This window comes from Leptopilina heterotoma, unplaced genomic scaffold (assembly GCF_015476425.1).
Source record: "Leptopilina heterotoma isolate Lh14 unplaced genomic scaffold, ASM1547642v1 Lhet_10, whole genome shotgun sequence".
Classification (NCBI taxonomy): Eukaryota; Metazoa; Arthropoda; class Insecta; order Hymenoptera; family Figitidae; genus Leptopilina; species Leptopilina heterotoma.
The window spans coordinates 352,835-371,413 of NW_025110813.1; the positions used below are offsets into that span (position 1 = coordinate 352,835).

General features: G+C 27.4%; 2 protein-coding genes across 6 annotated transcripts; one reads left to right on the plus strand and one right to left on the minus strand.

The window, feature by feature from the left end:
- Positions 1-662: 662 nt before the first annotated feature.
- Positions 663-12,602, minus strand: LOC122498306. 4 transcript variants are annotated; one of them, XM_043606010.1, is made up of 11 exons: positions 11,989-12,600; positions 11,070-11,546; positions 10,754-10,866; positions 10,446-10,668; positions 10,010-10,172; positions 8,140-8,284; positions 7,810-7,933; positions 6,957-7,719; positions 4,252-4,819; positions 1,810-2,371; positions 663-1,727 (listed from the first exon to the last, which is right to left on the minus strand). In XM_043606010.1, exons 1-11 carry the CDS (start codon positions 12,377-12,379, stop codon positions 1,558-1,560), a joined length of 3,699 nt encoding a protein of 1,232 aa, XP_043461945.1. In that variant the 5' UTR covers positions 12,380-12,600; the 3' UTR covers positions 663-1,557. The 4 variants fall into 4 exon arrangements, with proteins under 4 accessions (XP_043461945.1, XP_043461937.1, XP_043461932.1 ...); XM_043606002.1 differs by having other exon boundaries at positions 6,957-7,933; positions 10,010-10,169; positions 11,989-12,602; XM_043605997.1 differs by having other exon boundaries at positions 663-1,724; positions 6,957-7,933; positions 11,989-12,601.
- Positions 12,603-13,307: 705 nt separating this feature from the next.
- LOC122498161 (G patch domain-containing protein 2) lies at positions 13,308-17,691 on the plus strand. 2 transcript variants are annotated; one of them, XM_043605785.1, is made up of 6 exons: positions 13,308-13,506; positions 14,196-14,369; positions 14,594-14,951; positions 16,470-16,672; positions 16,750-17,018; positions 17,094-17,691. In XM_043605785.1, the coding sequence occupies exons 2-6, from the start codon at positions 14,213-14,215 to the stop codon at positions 17,454-17,456; spliced, it is 1,350 nt and encodes a 449-aa protein (XP_043461720.1). In that variant the 5' UTR covers positions 13,308-13,506; positions 14,196-14,212; the 3' UTR covers positions 17,457-17,691. The 2 variants fall into 2 exon arrangements, with proteins under 2 accessions (XP_043461720.1, XP_043461712.1); XM_043605777.1 differs by having other exon boundaries at positions 16,750-17,691.
- The last annotated feature ends 888 nt before the right edge of the window (positions 17,692-18,579 follow it).

Sequence of the window (18,579 nt, forward strand, 5' to 3'; positions counted from 1 at the left end):
AGCATTTAAGAAATTCTAGAGAATGTCAATTCATTATAATTAACAAAAAACGAAAAAATAACAATATTTAATATTCATTCTAGTAAATGAAAATTTATTATCTTCGTAAAATCCAATCTTTTAAAGACGCATTATATTTTGTGTCTACAAAAATAGATTATTTAAAAAATATTACAATAAATATTTTAGTTTCCATTTTTTTTCAATAAACAACACTAGAAACAGTTTATAACTGTTTATTATCTTTAAATTATAAAATATTGTAACTGTATTTTCTTTTTTTTTTACATTTCAAATGTTTACGCATCTATTTTAGAAATGTTTAAAAATAAAAATTATGCTAAACACACTAAAATAATTTTGTAATTAAAATAATTTCATTTTATAAATTTCAAATTTGTGAACAAAATGTTTATTAAGAAATTAAATTAACGATTATAAAAAAATAATTATCTAAATTACTTTAAAAAAAACATGCTCATTATTATAATTTAGTTTTTTTTTGATTGTTTAAAACATCTCGTTGAAGAGAATGCTCAATGAGACAAGAAGTGTTAAGAATTTTTATATAAATAAAACGGTAATAATTTAGTTTTCAAGCTAATCTAATAAAAAGTATTAATAAATTATTCTATTAATGCCAAAATTCATGTTCCCTAGAATTTCCTGAATGTTTTTTATAAATAAAAACTCGTTTAAACAAAACAAAAAAAAAAATAGGGGGAATCTAAGAATTTCCGCGCTGCAAAGGAATCTCAGTAAAGAAATATATATTTTACTTTTTTATATATATTTTCTTTCTTCACAGAATTTAATGTTTCTTTTTAAAAAAAAGAGTATAGATATTTTGAAAATTACAGAAAAATCTAAATCTAATTATTAAGAAATGCATCTAATATTCTACAAAGCCTCTCAGTCATTCTAGGATAACAATGAGATTTTTATATATATATTTGATTGTATATATATATATATATATATATATATATATATATATATAAATATAATTTTCTTTTTCTTTCTTCAAAGTGTCCTAGTACATCGCTGGGTTTCTTAGATATCCCTCATTTCAATTATGTATTTTTTTTACAAAATTTATCAAGTTACCAAATATAATTTCTCCCGTAACTTCTTTGCAGCGTTAAAACCCAAACAATAATTAGAACTATTATAATATATATAATATTTCATAATATTATACAATCTAACGTCTAAATATAATCTTACTGCAAAATTTCTGATAAATATTTATCGTATTGTTCGATTTTAAACAAAAGTAATAAATTTCACTGTCGATGCAATTGGACGTTCTTTAAATGACAGATTTTCTTTCTTTTTTTGAAATGTTAAAATTTACCTGAAACTAAGCAGTACCTCTGCATCTGATGAAGCTTTTATTTGATCCGTCTTTGTCGATAATTTTCACACACATTCACTTTCAAATAAAATGATTGGGACAAAGTATCAGATAAAAGTTGCACAGTTAATAGTTGTTGTTAAAAATGTTCACAACAATTATTAGATTTTTTTCTTTCTTTATTTTAAAAAGAAAAATCCTTATTGAGAAATTGTGTCGGAAATATTCTGCCTCCACGTTGCATTAAAAGGAATTTTCAATATCTTCACTCTTGTCTTCGGTAATGCGGTGAGCAAGAGTTTTTGTAATTGCGACATGGGCAAAATGTCCACCTGGGGATTCGATCCACTCGCTTGTTTGTTATCGTCTTCTTAAAATAAAAGAAAATTTTTACAAATTAGAAAAAAAATGATTTTTCCAAATAAAAGAAAAGTATTTTAATTTCTTTTTACCTTTTTTGCTGTCCGCATCATCGACATTATCTTGAATTAATTTCAAGCACGGTACTGGTTTCAGTACTGGTATCGAGTCACCGCTAACAGTTTTATTCATTTGATTGCATTGATCGACAAACAATTCAGTGACTCGTAATAATTCTAAGGTGACACCCCAAACAAAATGCGTTAAATTTTGCGATAATTCAATGACACCGGCAAGTACCATATTATTTGTTGTTGCCGATTGTGATATATACGTCGGTATTATTAATAATCTTTTGATATTTGTACATTTTGCCAAAAATTTGTCAAAACCATTCTTCACATCGAAATTAACAAGTTCCAATTGACTTAAACTCTCTATTTTTGAAGCGCCATCCAATATGTCGAATGTTGAACATGAACCTTGTCCCTTTTCCAGTCTTAATCGCTCTAATTTATTTAATTTCACTAGGGCTTCTTTTCCAAAAGTTTCTGGAAAATCAGTACAATCGCCTAGTTCAAGTGTTTCTAAATTAACTAGAAATTGTAACGCATCGAGTTTCTTTTGACCGAGATCTTTAATTGTCGTGAGACTCTGTGGAGAAAAAATATTATAATTTTTAATTAAATTTTATTCAATATTAAAATAATCAGGGTTACCACAAAAATTTCATTTTATTTTTCCCTGACCCTAAAGAATATTTTAATTCTAAAAATAATCAGATACATAAAAAAATGTTTGAAATACATTTATTTTTGTATATATCTCTAATTGTAAAATTATTCGGAACATCAACAGTTTTTTTTTAAATAGATATATAATAATTATTATTATTTTTCCACATAAATTAGGACTAAAAAATTGTAAATCCTTTGAAATTCAATAATTTATAAAAATTGATATTGTAACTTTTTCAAAATCATTTTCAAGACATCAATTCAATTATAATCTAAAATTCAAATATTTTTAATAATTTTTGAGAAAGTTACTTTAGCATTCAATTATTTATTTAAAGAAACAAAAAGTTAACCAAACATATTTTTTAAATCCACTTATTTACAATTCAATTTCATGAAATTTCAATAATTTGAAAATTTTTCAATTAAATTTATACTCAAAAATACTTAGTTCAACAAAATTTGAAACAAAATGTTTCAAAAAACTAAATTCTTTAGAATTTTAAAATTAAAAATTAAATATTCAACTTTTCTAAAACTTTAGTTAGAAAGTTTTTGAAATTCAATCTATATTAATAATATAAATATTTAAAGTTACTCATAAATTATTGTAGAAAAACAAATTAATATTAATGTAAAGTACGGTTTTTTAAATTTTATTTTCTAGGAAAAACAGAATTTTATTTATTTTAATGTCTTGTTCTACGTAAAATTAATTTTTAGAAAATTCATATCACTTTTCTTCTACTTTGTTTCAATTTTTACTAATTCAAATTTAGAGAATATATTTTGTGATAATATGATTGCAAAAGAAATTTAGAAATTAATTAATTTCCACAATTTTGCGTTAATATTTGAAATTTTTTCTATTTTAAAAGATAAATTTTTTTTATAAATTTCAATACCATTTTGTATAATTCTTTTTGTAATTTTAATAACTTTTTATAATTTCGAATCTTAAATAATTTAATTTTTGCATACAATTTTATTAAAATTTTGAATAGGTATAGTAATTTAATTATTTTGAAGAATTTTATGGACATTTTTTGAAAATAATTCAATTTTCTTTAGAAATTTAATTGAAATTGCATTGAGAATAAATTGAATTCTGATAAAGAATTTTATAAAAATGTTTAAAAATAATTGAATTCTTTCGAGAAATTGCAAATTATATTAAAAATAATTGAATTTCTGTGAAGAATTTTATTATGTGCATGAAAATAATTGAAAAATGAAAATATATTTTTTCTACTAATTTAATTAAAATTTTATTGAAAATAATCCAATTCTTATATAGGTACAGAATTTTATTAAAATTTATTTAAAATATTGAATTCTTTTAAAAAATTTTTTTTTTAAATTTATTGAAAATAATTGAATTGTTTCGAAGAATTTTATCAAAGTTGGATTTTTTAAATTTTGAATTTGAAATTCTTCAAAAATTAAATAATTTGTAAATAATACTTTTTTTATTTTATTATTTAAAATAAATTCAATTTCACAACTGTAAAGTTTAATTATTATTGTTAGAAATAGAAAGAATTTGAAATTAAATTAAATCTTTCCAATATTTTCAAAGGCTGCTGAATTGGATATTTTTCCAGTACTTTGGATAATATTCCCTGACTTTTCCCTGATCAATTTTACTTTCTCTGATTTCCCTGACCTGTGACAACCCTAAATAATCAATATAAAAATACTCAAATAAAAATATTAATTTGAAGAAAAATAAATTTTGTGAAAAAAAGAGAAATACATTACAAGAAAGGAAAAATAAAATTTCTCTTGTATACTCACCAAATAGGTCAAATGAGTGCATTCCTTTATAGACGAGAGATCATCCTGCAAATACATTCCTCCCAAGGATTTCAGTCTTAATTCACGACATCGTTTGAGATTTCCCAATGATTCTAAATTCAATGTCTCACATTTGATCATAAGGGCTATTAAAACTTCCAATTGTGAACAATTTTTAATGACTTCCTCAACTCCAATTTCCGTGCAACGACAAAATTCCAATTTAACGAGACTATTGACACGTGGTATAACAGCGGCAAAATTTCTCCACATCGCTTCAGATTCACCGGAAGCAATCATTTTTCTTAAATCTAAATATTGTGTTCCACTTTTCTTTAGAGTTTCAGCGAAACCATTCCAATCGGTTACTTGACTATTTTTCATTCTCACTGTTTTCCACAATGACGGATGTGCAGCGAGATCACGCCACATTTTACAAACACGACCAACTCTCAATAATTCTTGTACTTTTAAATATTGAAAGACTTTTGATAATGCATGATAACCAGCGCAAACTGATACCATAAAATTTTGCCGTTGTTCCGTTTCCGCTTGTACTTGCTTCCTTCTGTAAATAGAAGAAAAAAAGGAATTGTTAATATTAAAATTGTTTTCTCTACAAAAAAAATTTTTAAATTTAAAAAAAAGTATTTTAAAAAATATTGTCAATTCCATTAGATTAATTTTAAATATTTTATAAAAATCAACAAGAAGCGTTGAATATTAAAGAATAAACAAAAAAAGCGTGTTAATGAGAAATTAAGGATAGAGGGAATCGTGGAAAATTGATAGGAAAACGCACTAAATGTTTTGTTTTTTTTTCAGCTCGCACATTGTCTTTATATCTGTAAATATAAAAAGTAAAAATGAATTAGATTTTTTCAGTGAAGCACTTATCATTCACTCCTTATAATTGTAGTATTAATGCAATATTTTTATATACATTTTCAATAAATAGTTTCTACATTCAAAAATCAATGACTTTAATAAATAAATTATAACTTGTGTACATTATTCAAATAACTGAAATTAAAAAACTTTACATTGACACTACAAAAATTTTTTTTCATTAAAATTAATTTATTTTCATTAGGATTTAGAAATTTTGGCAAAATATTTCGAAGCTGAGGCAGTGTGCTTCGATTTTTAAATCAAATTCATTTTTTTAAAGGAGATTTTTATATTTGCACATATAAACAAATTTTTATAAATTTTACCCGACTAATTTTAATCTATTCTATTGAAAAAAATCGAGGCATCGATTCTGCGGAGAATTTTTGAATTTCTTCCATTCATTGCAAAATTTTTAACAGGGATTAACTAATTTTTTTATTATTTAATTAAATAATTATCTAATTATGGCGATTACAAATAAATAATGTAATTAATAAAATTTGTAATGTAGAATTTTAATAATACTGAACTGAATAAGTAAAAAAAAATTTGTTCTGGAAAATAAGATTTATAAATCTATTTAAACAATAGAAAAATTACATGTTAAATTGAAAATTACAAATCTGTTTAAATAATAGAGAAAAATTAAATTTTGAAATTCGTCAACAGAAGATTTTTTTACTCGTTAAATTGAAAATTACAAATCTGTTTAATAGAGAAAAATTAAATTTTTGAAATTCGTCAACCGAAGAGTTTCACTTATTAAATTCAAAATTACAAATTTATTAAAATAATTGGAAAAATAAATTATAAAAGTCATCAACAGAAGAATTTTTACTTGTTAAATTAAAAAAAAAAAAAAATAGTGCAAAAAAATATTCGAAAATTCCAGTTATAAACTGAAATTTGTGAAACAGTTTTCACTGCTAAGAGCATTTAGTTAATTAAAATTTGCATAACAATTTTAATTAAATGTAACAAAGATTTCTAGATTATTAAAAATATATTTGAAACAAGTGAAAACTTATTTTCGATTTAAAAACTAATTTAAGAATTAAATTTTCAAAAATTTCAGTATAAGCGAGCATTACGTATTTTATTTTACAAGAATTACATAATTTTTATTTAAAAACTTTGTTTTAATTTACTTATGTTCCTGAAGTTATGAACTTTTAAATGAAAGAATTTTTTTTCTAATTGAAAATTTGTCATAATAATATTACGTCAAGTATTGAGAAATGATAAATATTTGTTTGTTTAAAAGAAATGCAATGAGTGACGAAAGTCGTTCTTAACATAGTTATAGAATTTCAAAATGTTTATTTATTTTAACTATTTCACTCAGTTATAGTTACGTATTCAAAAAACAAAGCTTCCTATGAGAAAGCAATAGTTAATAAATTACTAAAATGTATTAAAAATTTTAATTAAAAAATTCTTTTGAAATTTAAGTCAAAAAAAATTAAAAATTGATTTAATGGAAAATTCTCCGCAGATCTTGAACCATTTTCAAAAAATGCTTTCTTTTTTCAAATATTAAAAATAAATAAAACAAGCGATGAATCAATAAAAAAACAAAACAAAACCAACTCGTAATAATGAGTGCGGATAAAAAATCATAAACTAGAAAATAAGTGCTCTATTGAAGTAAGAATTCTGCGTTTTTACAGTCTCACAAGAAACAACTGATAAAACACAATATGTACAAAGCAACTGCCAAAACCTCAAAAAAGAGTTAATTTAAAATCGATTTTAAAAAAAAATCACTAGGAAAAAGGGGAAACTAAAAAAATAAAATAACAACTACTCACTTTAATCCAGCTCTCGCGATATTAAGAATTCCCGACGATGCACGTTCATCCACCAATTTCTGCGTTGTACCATTCGATAAATATTTACTTCGCACTCCTCTTCGATTTTTTCCAACCGCTTTTTTCAATTTCTTCCTCCCCAAATTCACAATTTCAGACAATTTACCATTATCACTTGCCTCCACCGGGAAATTCATTTCATTCGATTCAATTTCCATTGGAGTGGAAAATTCTTTTCCCGCCTCACCAGTTTCCTGAACATCTTTAGAAATCTCGTGCGAAATATTTTTCAAATCTTCTACAAGATCTTCGTTAACATTCTCCTTTTGATTATCACTAAAAATTTCCATTGACGTCTCACTCGGACCTTCATTATCAATTATTGTTTTTTCCTTTTGTTCAACGATCGGCGTCAATTCCTTTATTTGTGTAGTTTCCTCCTTTGAAACGGTATTGTCGGTTGATGAATTAATTGGCAATGCTGGTGTTTTATCGGTGAGTTTATCCTGTTTCACAGTGATTGCCGGTTGCACTGCCATGGAATTATTTTTTGGTATTATTATATATCGTTTGCCGGCCATTGTCGCAATATTTTGTGCAGGTTTTGGTACCGATCCATCATAACTGTTGAGACGAAAATCATTGTCATTTTTATTGAACCACGCTGCTTCTTTTTTCTCCGTGGATTGTGCAATTGAATGAGACGCAGGGGGAGGAGTGGGAGTAGGCGGTGGTGGTAGTGCTACTGCCGTTTGACATGGACCTGATTTTAAATGTTTCGAAATAATTCGTAAATGTGCATCCGTACCATCGGACTTTGGTATACGTTGTAATTTTGGGGGTGCAATATTACCTGAATGTTTTGCTTTTATATTTGATGTACCTATCATACTAATTGGTATTAATGGAGGTGGTGTTAGCGTTGAATTTTGCGTTTGTTGTTGCATTGCCGTTTCGTCCGTGTCTTGTCGACAATTCTATAAAGAAAAAAATTATTCTTTAAGAAATAAATAATTCCACAAAGTTTAAAAATTCGTTATAATAACAAAAAAATAAAGAGAAAAGAAATGGGAACAAATCGTTTAAAGATAAAATAAGTTTAAATATAAACTAATCTAAATACAGTCGATTCTCAAGATAAACTGTATTTTTTTCTTTATTTGAAAAAATGTTGAATTCGTACCTCGCAAACATAATCGCAGCCTGCATATTCGACGACGTGAACACATTCGGGATGATAAAGACAAAGGCAGACTGAGCATTGTAAACTGGGTATTTGGCCCATGCTGGTTGAACATCGTAGACTACACGGTTCCAGAACTTTGGCCCTGTAAGATGTGCGTTGATAGGGAAAAGGGACAACAGGTTCCGTTTGTATTTAAAATTGAGTGTGATGAAAGTGAAGTTGTGGTTGGTTATTTGGATTATTATCATTATATTATTTTTTTGTGAAGTAAGAGGGAACGGAAATTAAAAATTTTGCTTCAAATAACAATTTCTTTATAAATCTATTAAGTTAAGTTAAATTAAAAATGCAATAAATCTAAAAAAAATTATGGAGCATTTTATTTCAAACCGTGTTAGCAGTAAAAGACGCACTTGTAAAGAACTTTCCAAATACATGCTATTTTATCGTAAACAAATCTAAAAATAAAATGAACTTAATGCTTTAAAAGTATTTTCTTGAACTTAAAAATATTAACAAGTTTTCTATTAAAAAAATTTCTTTTCATTAAATGTAATATTTAATTATAATAATAAGCAATAAATTAGTTAGAAATTAAGAAATTTTTGTTTTTTCGGACCTTAATAAATAAAAATTTAGTTTTGTACTCAATCATAATATCTTCAAACATGTCATTTTTAATTTTATTTATTAAAGATTAAAATGTTCTTCTTAGTCGATTCCAAAAAAAAATTCCCTTTTCTAAACTCTTGTAAAAAGATTTACAAAAGTTCGATTTTTTTTCTGATGTGCAAACAGAAGTTTCACTTTTTCCCTGACTCTAAAAAATATTTTGATTCACTATATATTATTACATTATTAATTATTCACTAAATACTTTTATGAAAGTTGGTTTAAAATAAATTCAATTTCATATTCTGTAAAGTTCAATTATAAGCAAAAATAGAAAAATTTAAGATTTTGTAATAAAATTCATGGTAATTTCAAAGTTTAGAAGTTAAAAAAAAACTTTTAGAAGTTTAAATAAAAAAACCCAAGAAGAATTTAATGTTTTTAATATTTTTAAAGATTGATAGATACTAAAAATCAGAATTTTTTTTATCAATTCTAGAAATTTAATACTTCTTCTAGTACCTTTGGTAAAATTCCCTGGCTTTTCCCTGAATTTCCTAATTTCTTTGACTTGAAAATAGAATTAGTGGTTTTTGTTAATAAATTTTGAATAAAACAATGCAAACTGAATAGCACATGTAATTTTAATTTTGTTTTTAACTAAAATTACTTGAAATTAATCTCATGAAACTATTTTTCTTAATAATTAATAAATAAAACCTACTTTTCTTTTGCGTTTACAGTTTACACAAGAATAATTGAATATACTTAATTTATTACCTATTAACGTAATCAATTCTATTAAATTATACTTTTGTAAAATGGTTTTAACAAAATAATCTTTTAATAAGAATTTATAATAAAAATAATTTAAATTTGAATGTGACAAAATTTAAAGAAAAGTTCGAGTAATAAAATTTTTGTTAACCCACTTTAAACTTATTCAAATAATGCTTGTTATTATTCAAAGTTCAAAAAAATTGTCTTTTAATAGCATTAATTCAATGCTAAATTAATTTAATAATATTAATTTAATGTAAAATTAACTTAATAGTATTAATTTAAGGAAACTATATTTTACAAGTTTCCTACACGCGAGCCTTTTGTTGATAATACGGTTTGAAATAAACCGTCTCTAAAACAAATACTAAAATAAATTAAAATCTAAAAAATAAATACATCAATGATATTTTTTCAAATAAAATATACGTAAATTATGCAGAGATTGATTAATCTGTAATAAAGAATGACTTACTTTAGTGGTCGTTTCGCTTTCGGCGAAACAGTTTTCTCAATTGCCTGTTGATTTCGTTTAGTTGCTGGAGAACTTATTGCAGGCGAGAACTCATTTTCCTTAGATTCGGTAACAGGCGCAGGTGAAGATTGTTTTTGATCCAATTGCTTTTGTTTCGTCTCTTCTAAAACAATTATTGTACAATTAGTAATTTCGCAAAGAAATAATAAAATTGCAATCAAAAAAAAAAAAAGAAAAAAAAATAAATAAATAAAAATTCTAAAAAACTCTTCAACTAATTATAATAGATATCAGTGAATAGAAGAATAAATAAAGAAATCAATAAGTAGAAAAATAAACAGATTAATCAATACATAGAAAAATAAATAAATACGATAAATTATCAAACTAAGTCAACAAATTATTAAAATTATAAAATTTATAAAGAAAAAACTACTTTTTAATGGCGTTTTCTTCACAGGTTTAATTTTCTGTGAAGCAGGTGTATTTTTCGGTGGTCTTCCAACTGATTTAGCGGGACTGGATTTAGCCACCACTGGTGTTGATACTTGTGCTGGAAGATTCTCTGCTTTTTTCGCTGGCGTTTTCTTAGCGACAGTGACAGCAGCAGGAGAGGCAGCTACTTTTTTAACAGCAGTTTTCCCTACTGGCGTGGCATCCTATAGAAAAAAATTGTTAACAAAACAATTTCTTTTTCGAGAAAAAAAACTTCTTTTCTATTTTTGGTAATTTTTAAAAATCTACCTTTGGTCCTCCTCTTCTGGCTGTTCGAACAATTTCCTTTTCGGGATCATTCAAGCCAAGGGTGTCCTTATGGAAGGTAAAATTTTCCACTGTCAAATTGTCACTCGCCGTCACTGTAGAAATAATTAAACAAATGATTTTTTACTTTTTATGTTACTTAATTAGAAACTATTAAAAATGTGTGTAATAATTTACTAATTCCCAAGTTTCCGTAATTGAATTAAAAATGTAATTATGTAATTAGGTAATAATTATAATTTCAGTCTATTTTAATTATTTTCTTTTAAAAAATTAACTTTATGAAAAGATTACTTACAATGGCCAGAGATTTCTTTGTAACTTCTAATCTTTTTTCCTTGTGGCGTGATATAGTAGATATCAGCCACCTTTTTGAGATTAGCTTCACTTCCAGCACCACGATGAACTAATTCTCGTTTCCAACCACTTTTAAATGGCTCTAGAAAAGCAGGATTTGATAAGTCGACTTTTGGTTTTCCCACTGGTGTCGAGGGAGTTATTGCTGTTAATGGTCGATTTGCTTTTGATTTTGCAGACACATTCGGCGTACTATTATTTACAGTTGAAACTGACGATTTACTAAGTGTTTCTTCAAACTTCGGTTGAGGTACATCAGATTCAATATTATTCACAACATCCATCGGTTCAGGCTCTTTGGCGGACATAATTTCACGTACGTCATTTAAAATATCGTCTTGTTTGCTGTCGATCGCTATACTCTTTCGAGATGGACGACCACGTTTTGCTTTCGTACCAACTGTTAATTCTACTTCAGCTAAAAATTAAACAATTTTCTCAAATTAACACTCTCTAATTTGTGTATACTTAAAATTAATTAATTTTAAATATTATTCGAAGCCACATCAATAAAAAAAAATTGAAGAAGAAATTTGTAATTAATGATTTATTTAATTATGGCAATTAATTAATTTTAAGTAAATAAAATTGTCTTCTTTTCTTACAAGAGTAAAGAGGAAGATGACTTTAAACAAAAGCAAATCTAAAATTTATAAACTTAACATTTTTATAGGTTAGGTATATTGGATCAAAAACATTAATTCTTTTGTATTAAAAATAAAAAAAAGGATTAAACATAGAAGTTTACAACTTTTAAACATTTAATCAAAACAATTTGTTTTTTCAATAAAAAATTTACTGCCACAATCATTTTTTTCCCATTCGTGATCAATGAATATCTAGTGCAAATAATTAATTACCAATTAGTTTTTGAAGAACTAAATTTCCCGTATCGGAATTATCAAAATAACGACTATCAAAGCCGGTGAAATCGAGTGATTCCTCTGAATTCATTTCTGGATCTGAAAGTTTTCGTTTACATCCCTTCATTTTGGGTTTTGCGTCACTCTCGACGACGGCTTCGACGTTGCTTGTCGAATTGGCCTTGGTTTTACGCAAAGTTCTTCGCGTCGGTGACGTGACACTTTTTGATAAATCCGTTGTATCACCATTTATTTCTTGTTCGATTTCATTAGTTTCTTCTGGTTTTTCTCCTTCAGATTGTTTTTCTATTTGTTCCTCGACAGTTTCTAGGTTAGAACTTTCGCACGCCACCTCGGCGTTCCCGCCATTAAGATCGGCAGTTTCCATCGTGTAATTCCGCCGGGCCACAGCTCGGCCTCTTTTTTAAAGACGTTGCACTTGAACAAACACAATATTCGTCAATTAATCTCACGTTTCTCTATACTTTAAGTATTGCAAATATGCAGTTCTAATTTCACAAACAACTGTTACTTTTGCACTTAATGTCGTCGAGTTCATTTGTCTGTTGTTACAAGCAAGCACAAAACACACTGCAGCACAACACACATATACACGAAATAAGCAATTTACTGCGAAAAGAATCTTTGACGCGCAAGCGTTCCTCTCTCAGTTCAACCGGAAATGACATAGCTCCTTCACTATGCAGTTTAGCCAACATCAAATTTCAAATCCCACCAATGGAGAGCGAACTTTGAAAATAAAATTTCCTTTTGTTTAGTTTTCCGAAAAGAAACAATAAATATATAACGTAAATATAAATAAATATTTACTCTAATCTGTAAAACCATTTACTGTGAGTTTAGTATCAGAAAATCAATTTTAACACTACTTCTTCTTCTTATTATAGTCATGGGTTGAACACAACTCACGACACATTGGCAACGTACTGTGGACTAAAGCCTTGTACATACAGCCATGATCTATCTGAAAATTTTAACACTAAAAAACTTAGAAGAAGGGAGATGCGCAGTATCCATTGCGCATGTTTTTCCATCTAATACTCCTAACCTTAAAATCCCTACATCTTTTTCCTCCTACGGTTAATTAATACAATCAATAAATATCCTTTTTTCATCAAAATATCAATATTAATCAAAATTTATAAAAAATAATCCTTTTCTACCAATTTTACTCATTTTACCGAATAAATTTCTTGGGAAATATTCATTTTTAATTTCAAAATTCAAATAACCCGGGGGAAAAGTTTTTTTCTTATGACAGGAAAATGACGTTTCTTTGTGTGTAAAATTATGTCACTGTGTATGTATATGAAATGAAAGAAGTAAAAAAGTAATTACTCACATGTATTTATCCAAAGAAGACAGTGATCGCCTACTTTTGTCAAATATTTAGAAACTTAGAATTGTTTCTTTTAAATGTCAATAAAACATATGTTTCAGAGTCATGATTTTGTGAAAAAAAACTCACTTTGCGAATAGTATAGTGTATGACAGGTTAGTAATAAATGTTTACATATTTTGCTATACATTTTTTTAGATAATCATTCCCGAATTGTCAAGATTACTTTTCGTGGTCAAGATTTATCTATTTTTAATTTAATATGCAAAAGGGTCAAATTCATAAAAACAATTGTTGTCCATCAATTATCATAATTTTCCAATTCTTTTGCAATTAATAATTGTCAACAGTATTTTAATATACTTGATTATATTTTGATGGTATTAGAAAAAATTATTGATACAATATGTACTCTGGAATTTATTACCAAATATGGTTAATTTATAAGATTTTTAATAAAAGAAACGAAAAATTTGTCAAAATTACACGAGTGGTTAGTCGATAAGGGTTAATGACCCACTGTTAATTATATTAATTATAATGTAGCAAATTTTAATTTTTCTAAAATTATAATATTTGACAGCTGGTAATGAAAATATTTTAACAAAAATGATAAACTTGGAAAAATGTTATAAAAAAAATTCTTGACAAATAAGAGAAAAAGTATCATAACCCTACTTTTAAAGGGTTAAAATCAGGAATGCAAATAGTGTCACACCCGTCTTTTCATAATATCAATCGCTGGTTCAAATAATGACAGTACTATTTAATTAAAATGACAATTATCTTACTGCTTTTAACGGAATTCGGTATTTTAGAAATTTTTACTGATTGTTATTTTTAGAATAAATCATCCCTCAAATGGAGCGTGTTTTAAAAGCAGTGCCAGTGGATTTAAGAGAAAAAATGGAAGCGCTTGTTCATGATTTAACATTGGCACTTGAGGAAAGCAGCAACAGTGCAAATGTCAGACGCAGATGGGGAATTCGTAGACGAGCTCGTTCAACAGGAAATATTCGTAAGTCTAGAATTTTAATCAAGCAATATATTTCCATTGACAAAGTTATCTATTCAATTATGAATTAATATATAATTAACATTTTTGTTTTGCTTTAAACAAGTTTTAATTTCCTTAAATTTGTAATAGATAACATTTTTTTATTTATATTTATTTATTTACATTTATTTAAAAATTAATTAGTAATTATAGTAAATGTCTAACAGAATTTAATTACTGTTTAGCTTCATTAAGTGCCAATAAACATTCAGATGACAGTTCATCGTCAATTTGTGACATAAGAATAGTATCGAAAACTGCTTCCTCATCGAAATATCAATCCGACAGTGATGATACAAATCGCACAAAGAGATTTGCTCGTTTTTCGAATTTAAATAATGCCAGTAATTTCGAGAGCGATTCGGTTAATGAAAATTTTGTGCCAAGAGTCAATACAAGACGTAAGAGGAAATTTAAGAGAATGGCCATTGACTCAGATTCAAATCCATCAACTTCACAGGCAGTCGCTATTATTTCAACTTCAGTTGGAAAAAAGAAAAGAATTTTCAGAAACGATTGCGAAAATCGTTACGGAGCAATTTGGTATATATATTTATTTTTTTCTATATAAAATTATTTTAGTTCTATTCCAGGGTTGCCACAGGTCAGAGAAGTCAGGAAAAAGTCAGAGAAATTAGAATTGGTCTGTAAAATATTAAATTTTTCGAATTTATAAGAAAATTCTGAATTTTTGTGTCTTTTTTGTTTGCCTAATAAATTATGAAATTGTCAAGAATTCTAATACAAAACCTTCAATTTTTTCTATTTCTGCACGAAGAGAAAAAACAAGGCTTTTCCCCGTGACTTCAATTTATGCCTTTTCAGGTAGCAGTTTCATCGGATTTCCCGATGAATTTCATGCGTTTAGCGGTTAGGCCACGCCTTAGCCCTAGAATCTCACCGGGAAAACCCGTGAGCATCCTGCATTTTTACTGTGATAATTTTCACGCGTTAAATGCATATTTTTTCATGGGGAAAAGCCTTGTTTTTTTTCTCCGTGTGACAATAATTTATTTTTAAATACATAACATAATTTTTCAAGAACTATCATAAAATTATTAACTTAGAAATTATTTCAATTATTTTTAATATCTGCTATTTTAATAACATTTTCCAAAAGAATTCAATTATTTAAACCAAACTTTAATAAAAATTTCACAGAAATTCAATTACTTACCAATTTTTTTTATAAATTTCTTCGAACCAATTCAATTATTTTTAAATTTTTAATGAAATTTCTCGAAAAAATTCAAAGACATTCAGGGAATAGAAAAAAAAATAGTTCTGAGAAATTCAATTATTTTGAAAAATTAAAATAAAATTCTTTTAAAAATTCTATTATTTACAAAAATGTTGACAAAATTCTTTACAAGATTTAGTTAATGAAATTTCCAATACAATTATTCTTAAAAATTCAATTATTTTCACAAATTATACATTTTTTATAGGAATTAAATTATTTAAAAAAATTTGAATAAAATTCTTCGCAAGAAATCAATTATTTTTATAAATAATAAAATTTGTCTCGAGAATTCAATTATTGAATATTAAAAGCATTATAGCGTGAATTTTTAGAAATAATTGAATTTTGAAAAAGGTTCAAAATTAAAATCTTTGGAAATTTGAATTTATAGTTACAATATTCTTATGATATGAAATAATGATTTTATCACTCTGTCATCTTAAATTTATCATAAAACACAAAGAAAGCGATCACTCCGAGTCGAAGACTCGGAGTGGTCGGTTTCTTCGTGTTTTATTATAATATTCTTATAAGTTATTGAATTTTAGAAGGTTTGTATTCGAGAATCTTAATTCCTATAGAAAAATAATAATGATTAAATATTTATTTTAAAAAGAAATTATTGGTGTTTTTGAATAATTTTACAATTAAAGAAATTCATAAATAAATGTAATAGAACATTTTTTGGAGTATCCAATAATTTTTAGAGTAAATCAGAATATTCTTTTGGGTCAGGGAAAAAGTCATAATTTTGTCTGGAAATCAGGGAAAAACAAAATTAAATTTCTAAGATTTGTTTCTAAATTAAAATTTTACAGGTGTGGAAAGAGGAAAAGATCATGCCGAGAGCGATCAATAGATTGTGAGATGCGTTCTCCGAAACCGACTCGCGTTTCAAAGTCAAAAAATAGAGGAAAAGTTCAAAGCGAGGATGCAATGGATTGTTCACAAGTTTCAAGTTCAAGTATTTCGTCCAGCGATTCAGAAACGGGAATCGTAACAAACGATGAAGATCGTGAAGGTAAAATTAAATTTACTATTTGTGAATTAAAAATTATTTTCTTTTTCGGCAATAGAAAGAATATTTTGTTATTCCAGGTGACGATGAGCAATCCGATTGGATCGGAGAATCGAGCTGGTGGGACGACACCGACAGTATAATAAGCGAAGATAAAGTCGCAGCTGATTCGGCACTTCAAGCAATTTTACACGGCAGCTCTGAGCATCTCACTGACGAAGCGCGAAAATGCTATCGACAGAGAATTCAATGGATTCGCGATGGAATAAATGGACGTGAAATACGCGCCGGTCGTCGACACGTTGACAATAAACCTGGCTATTCAATAATCACATCGGCAAATGAGAAAGTCTCACGTTTCCTGCAGGATCCAAATCAAAGTGAATTAAAATTACATCCAATGCATCAGCCGGAACGTGAGAAATTACGTCGTCTCGCAAATCTTTACAGTCTAAGTCTCAAGGGCGATTTAAGTTGTCCAATTTTGTACAAAACACGTCAGACAACACAAGCAATATGCGTCGATCAAGTGTCACTGAATCGTTTTTCAGATTATAAACGCCTAAGAAAAACACCACCAAATTCACCGAATCCCGATTCAGCAATGCAAAATCAAGAAATACAAATATCAGGCACAAGTTTCAATTCATCAATGATATCGCAAATTGTTGGCTCAATGCAAAATTTAAGTAAACTCCCGCAATTTGAATGGAACACACATAATTCGGGAATTGACAGTCAAACAAAATTAAGATTTCACAATTTCGGACACTCGAAGTCTAATTAAAGAGAAGAAAAATAAACGGCACAGTTATTTTCAACATAGAGAAAAAGAAATATATAAAGTTTAACTCGTATTTTCTAAAAACGTATATTCTATGTTTTCTAAAAGAAATATTTAACGAAAAATAGTTTAAAATAATCGTACAAGAAAAATATTTTGAGAATTAGTAAAAAAAAAAAATGAAATACAATAGCTTCGTGTTAAATAACAACGAATGATTTATATCTAATTTAACGAACACAACAAACGATTAACATTAATAACTTATAAATTACACAGGCACACAAAAAAATAAAAAAGTCAAAACCCAGAGGTCACACCCCCCTATCCCCAAGTTTTTGGGGTCGCTGAAACCGAATATGACCATGAAAAATGTTTTTCATCGGCCATTTTCCCGCTACCACCCCCTTACACCTGCTCCCGGGGGTTGAAATTTCAGTTTAAAAAAAAGTAGAGTAGGGTGTCTATTTCTATGTTTTTTGGGTCGCTAAAACCAAAAAAGGCTACCAAAAACAAATTCTTCCCTTCCTTAACCCCCTACAACCCCCTTAACACCCGAAAGGTGGGGGGTCGAAATTCGAATTTTCACGTAAAGTCGATTACGGTGTCTAAACCTACGTTTTTTGGGTCGCTGAAACCAAGAAAGACTACCAAAATCAAATCCTTTCCACCCTCGACCCCCTACAACCCCCTGCAATATTTTTTGATAATTAATATTTAATTTTTAATTTCCCAAAAATCGGTTCGTTTTATTTGAAAAAAATTATTGCAGGGGATTGTAGGGGGTCGGGGGTGGAAAGAATTTGATTTTGGTGGTCGATTTTGGTGGTCTTTTTTGGTTTTAGCGACCCAAAAAACGTAGGTTTATACACCGTAATCGACTTTTCGTGAAAATTCGAATTTCGACCCCTCACTTCGGGGTTGTAGGGGGTTAAGGGAGGGAAGAATTTGTTTTTGGTAGTCTTTTTTAGTTTTAGCGACCCAAAAAACATAGGAATAGACACCCTACTCCACTTTCTTTTAAACTGAAATTCCAACCCCCGGGAGCAGGTGTAAGGGGGTGGTAGCGGGAAAATGGCCGATGAAAAAATTTTTTCATGGTCATATTCGGTTTCAGCGACCCCAA

Excerpts from the sequence above, each read along its gene's own strand:
- LOC122498306 (XM_043605991.1), bottom strand. The coding sequence starts at position 12,379 with ATGGAAACTGCCGATCTTAATGGCGGGAACGCCGAGGTGGCGTGCGAA. Across the intron at positions 10,669-10,753 it reads CCAGAAGAGGAGGACCAAAG|GATGCCACGCCAGTAGGGAA; the intron begins GTAGATTTTTAA and ends TTTTTTCTATAG. Across the intron at positions 4,820-6,956 it reads ATCGCGAGAGCTGGATTAAA|AAGGAAGCAAGTACAAGCGG; the intron begins GTGAGTAGTTGT and ends TTCTATTTACAG.
- LOC122498161 (XM_043605777.1), top strand. The coding sequence starts at position 14,213 with ATGGAGCGTGTTTTAAAAGCAGTGCCAGTGGATTTAAGAGAAAAAATG. Across the intron at positions 14,952-16,469 it reads AATCGTTACGGAGCAATTTG|GTGTGGAAAGAGGAAAAGAT; the intron begins GTATATATATTT and ends AAAATTTTACAG. Across the intron at positions 16,673-16,749 it reads AAACGATGAAGATCGTGAAG|GTGACGATGAGCAATCCGAT; the intron begins GTAAAATTAAAT and ends TTGTTATTCCAG.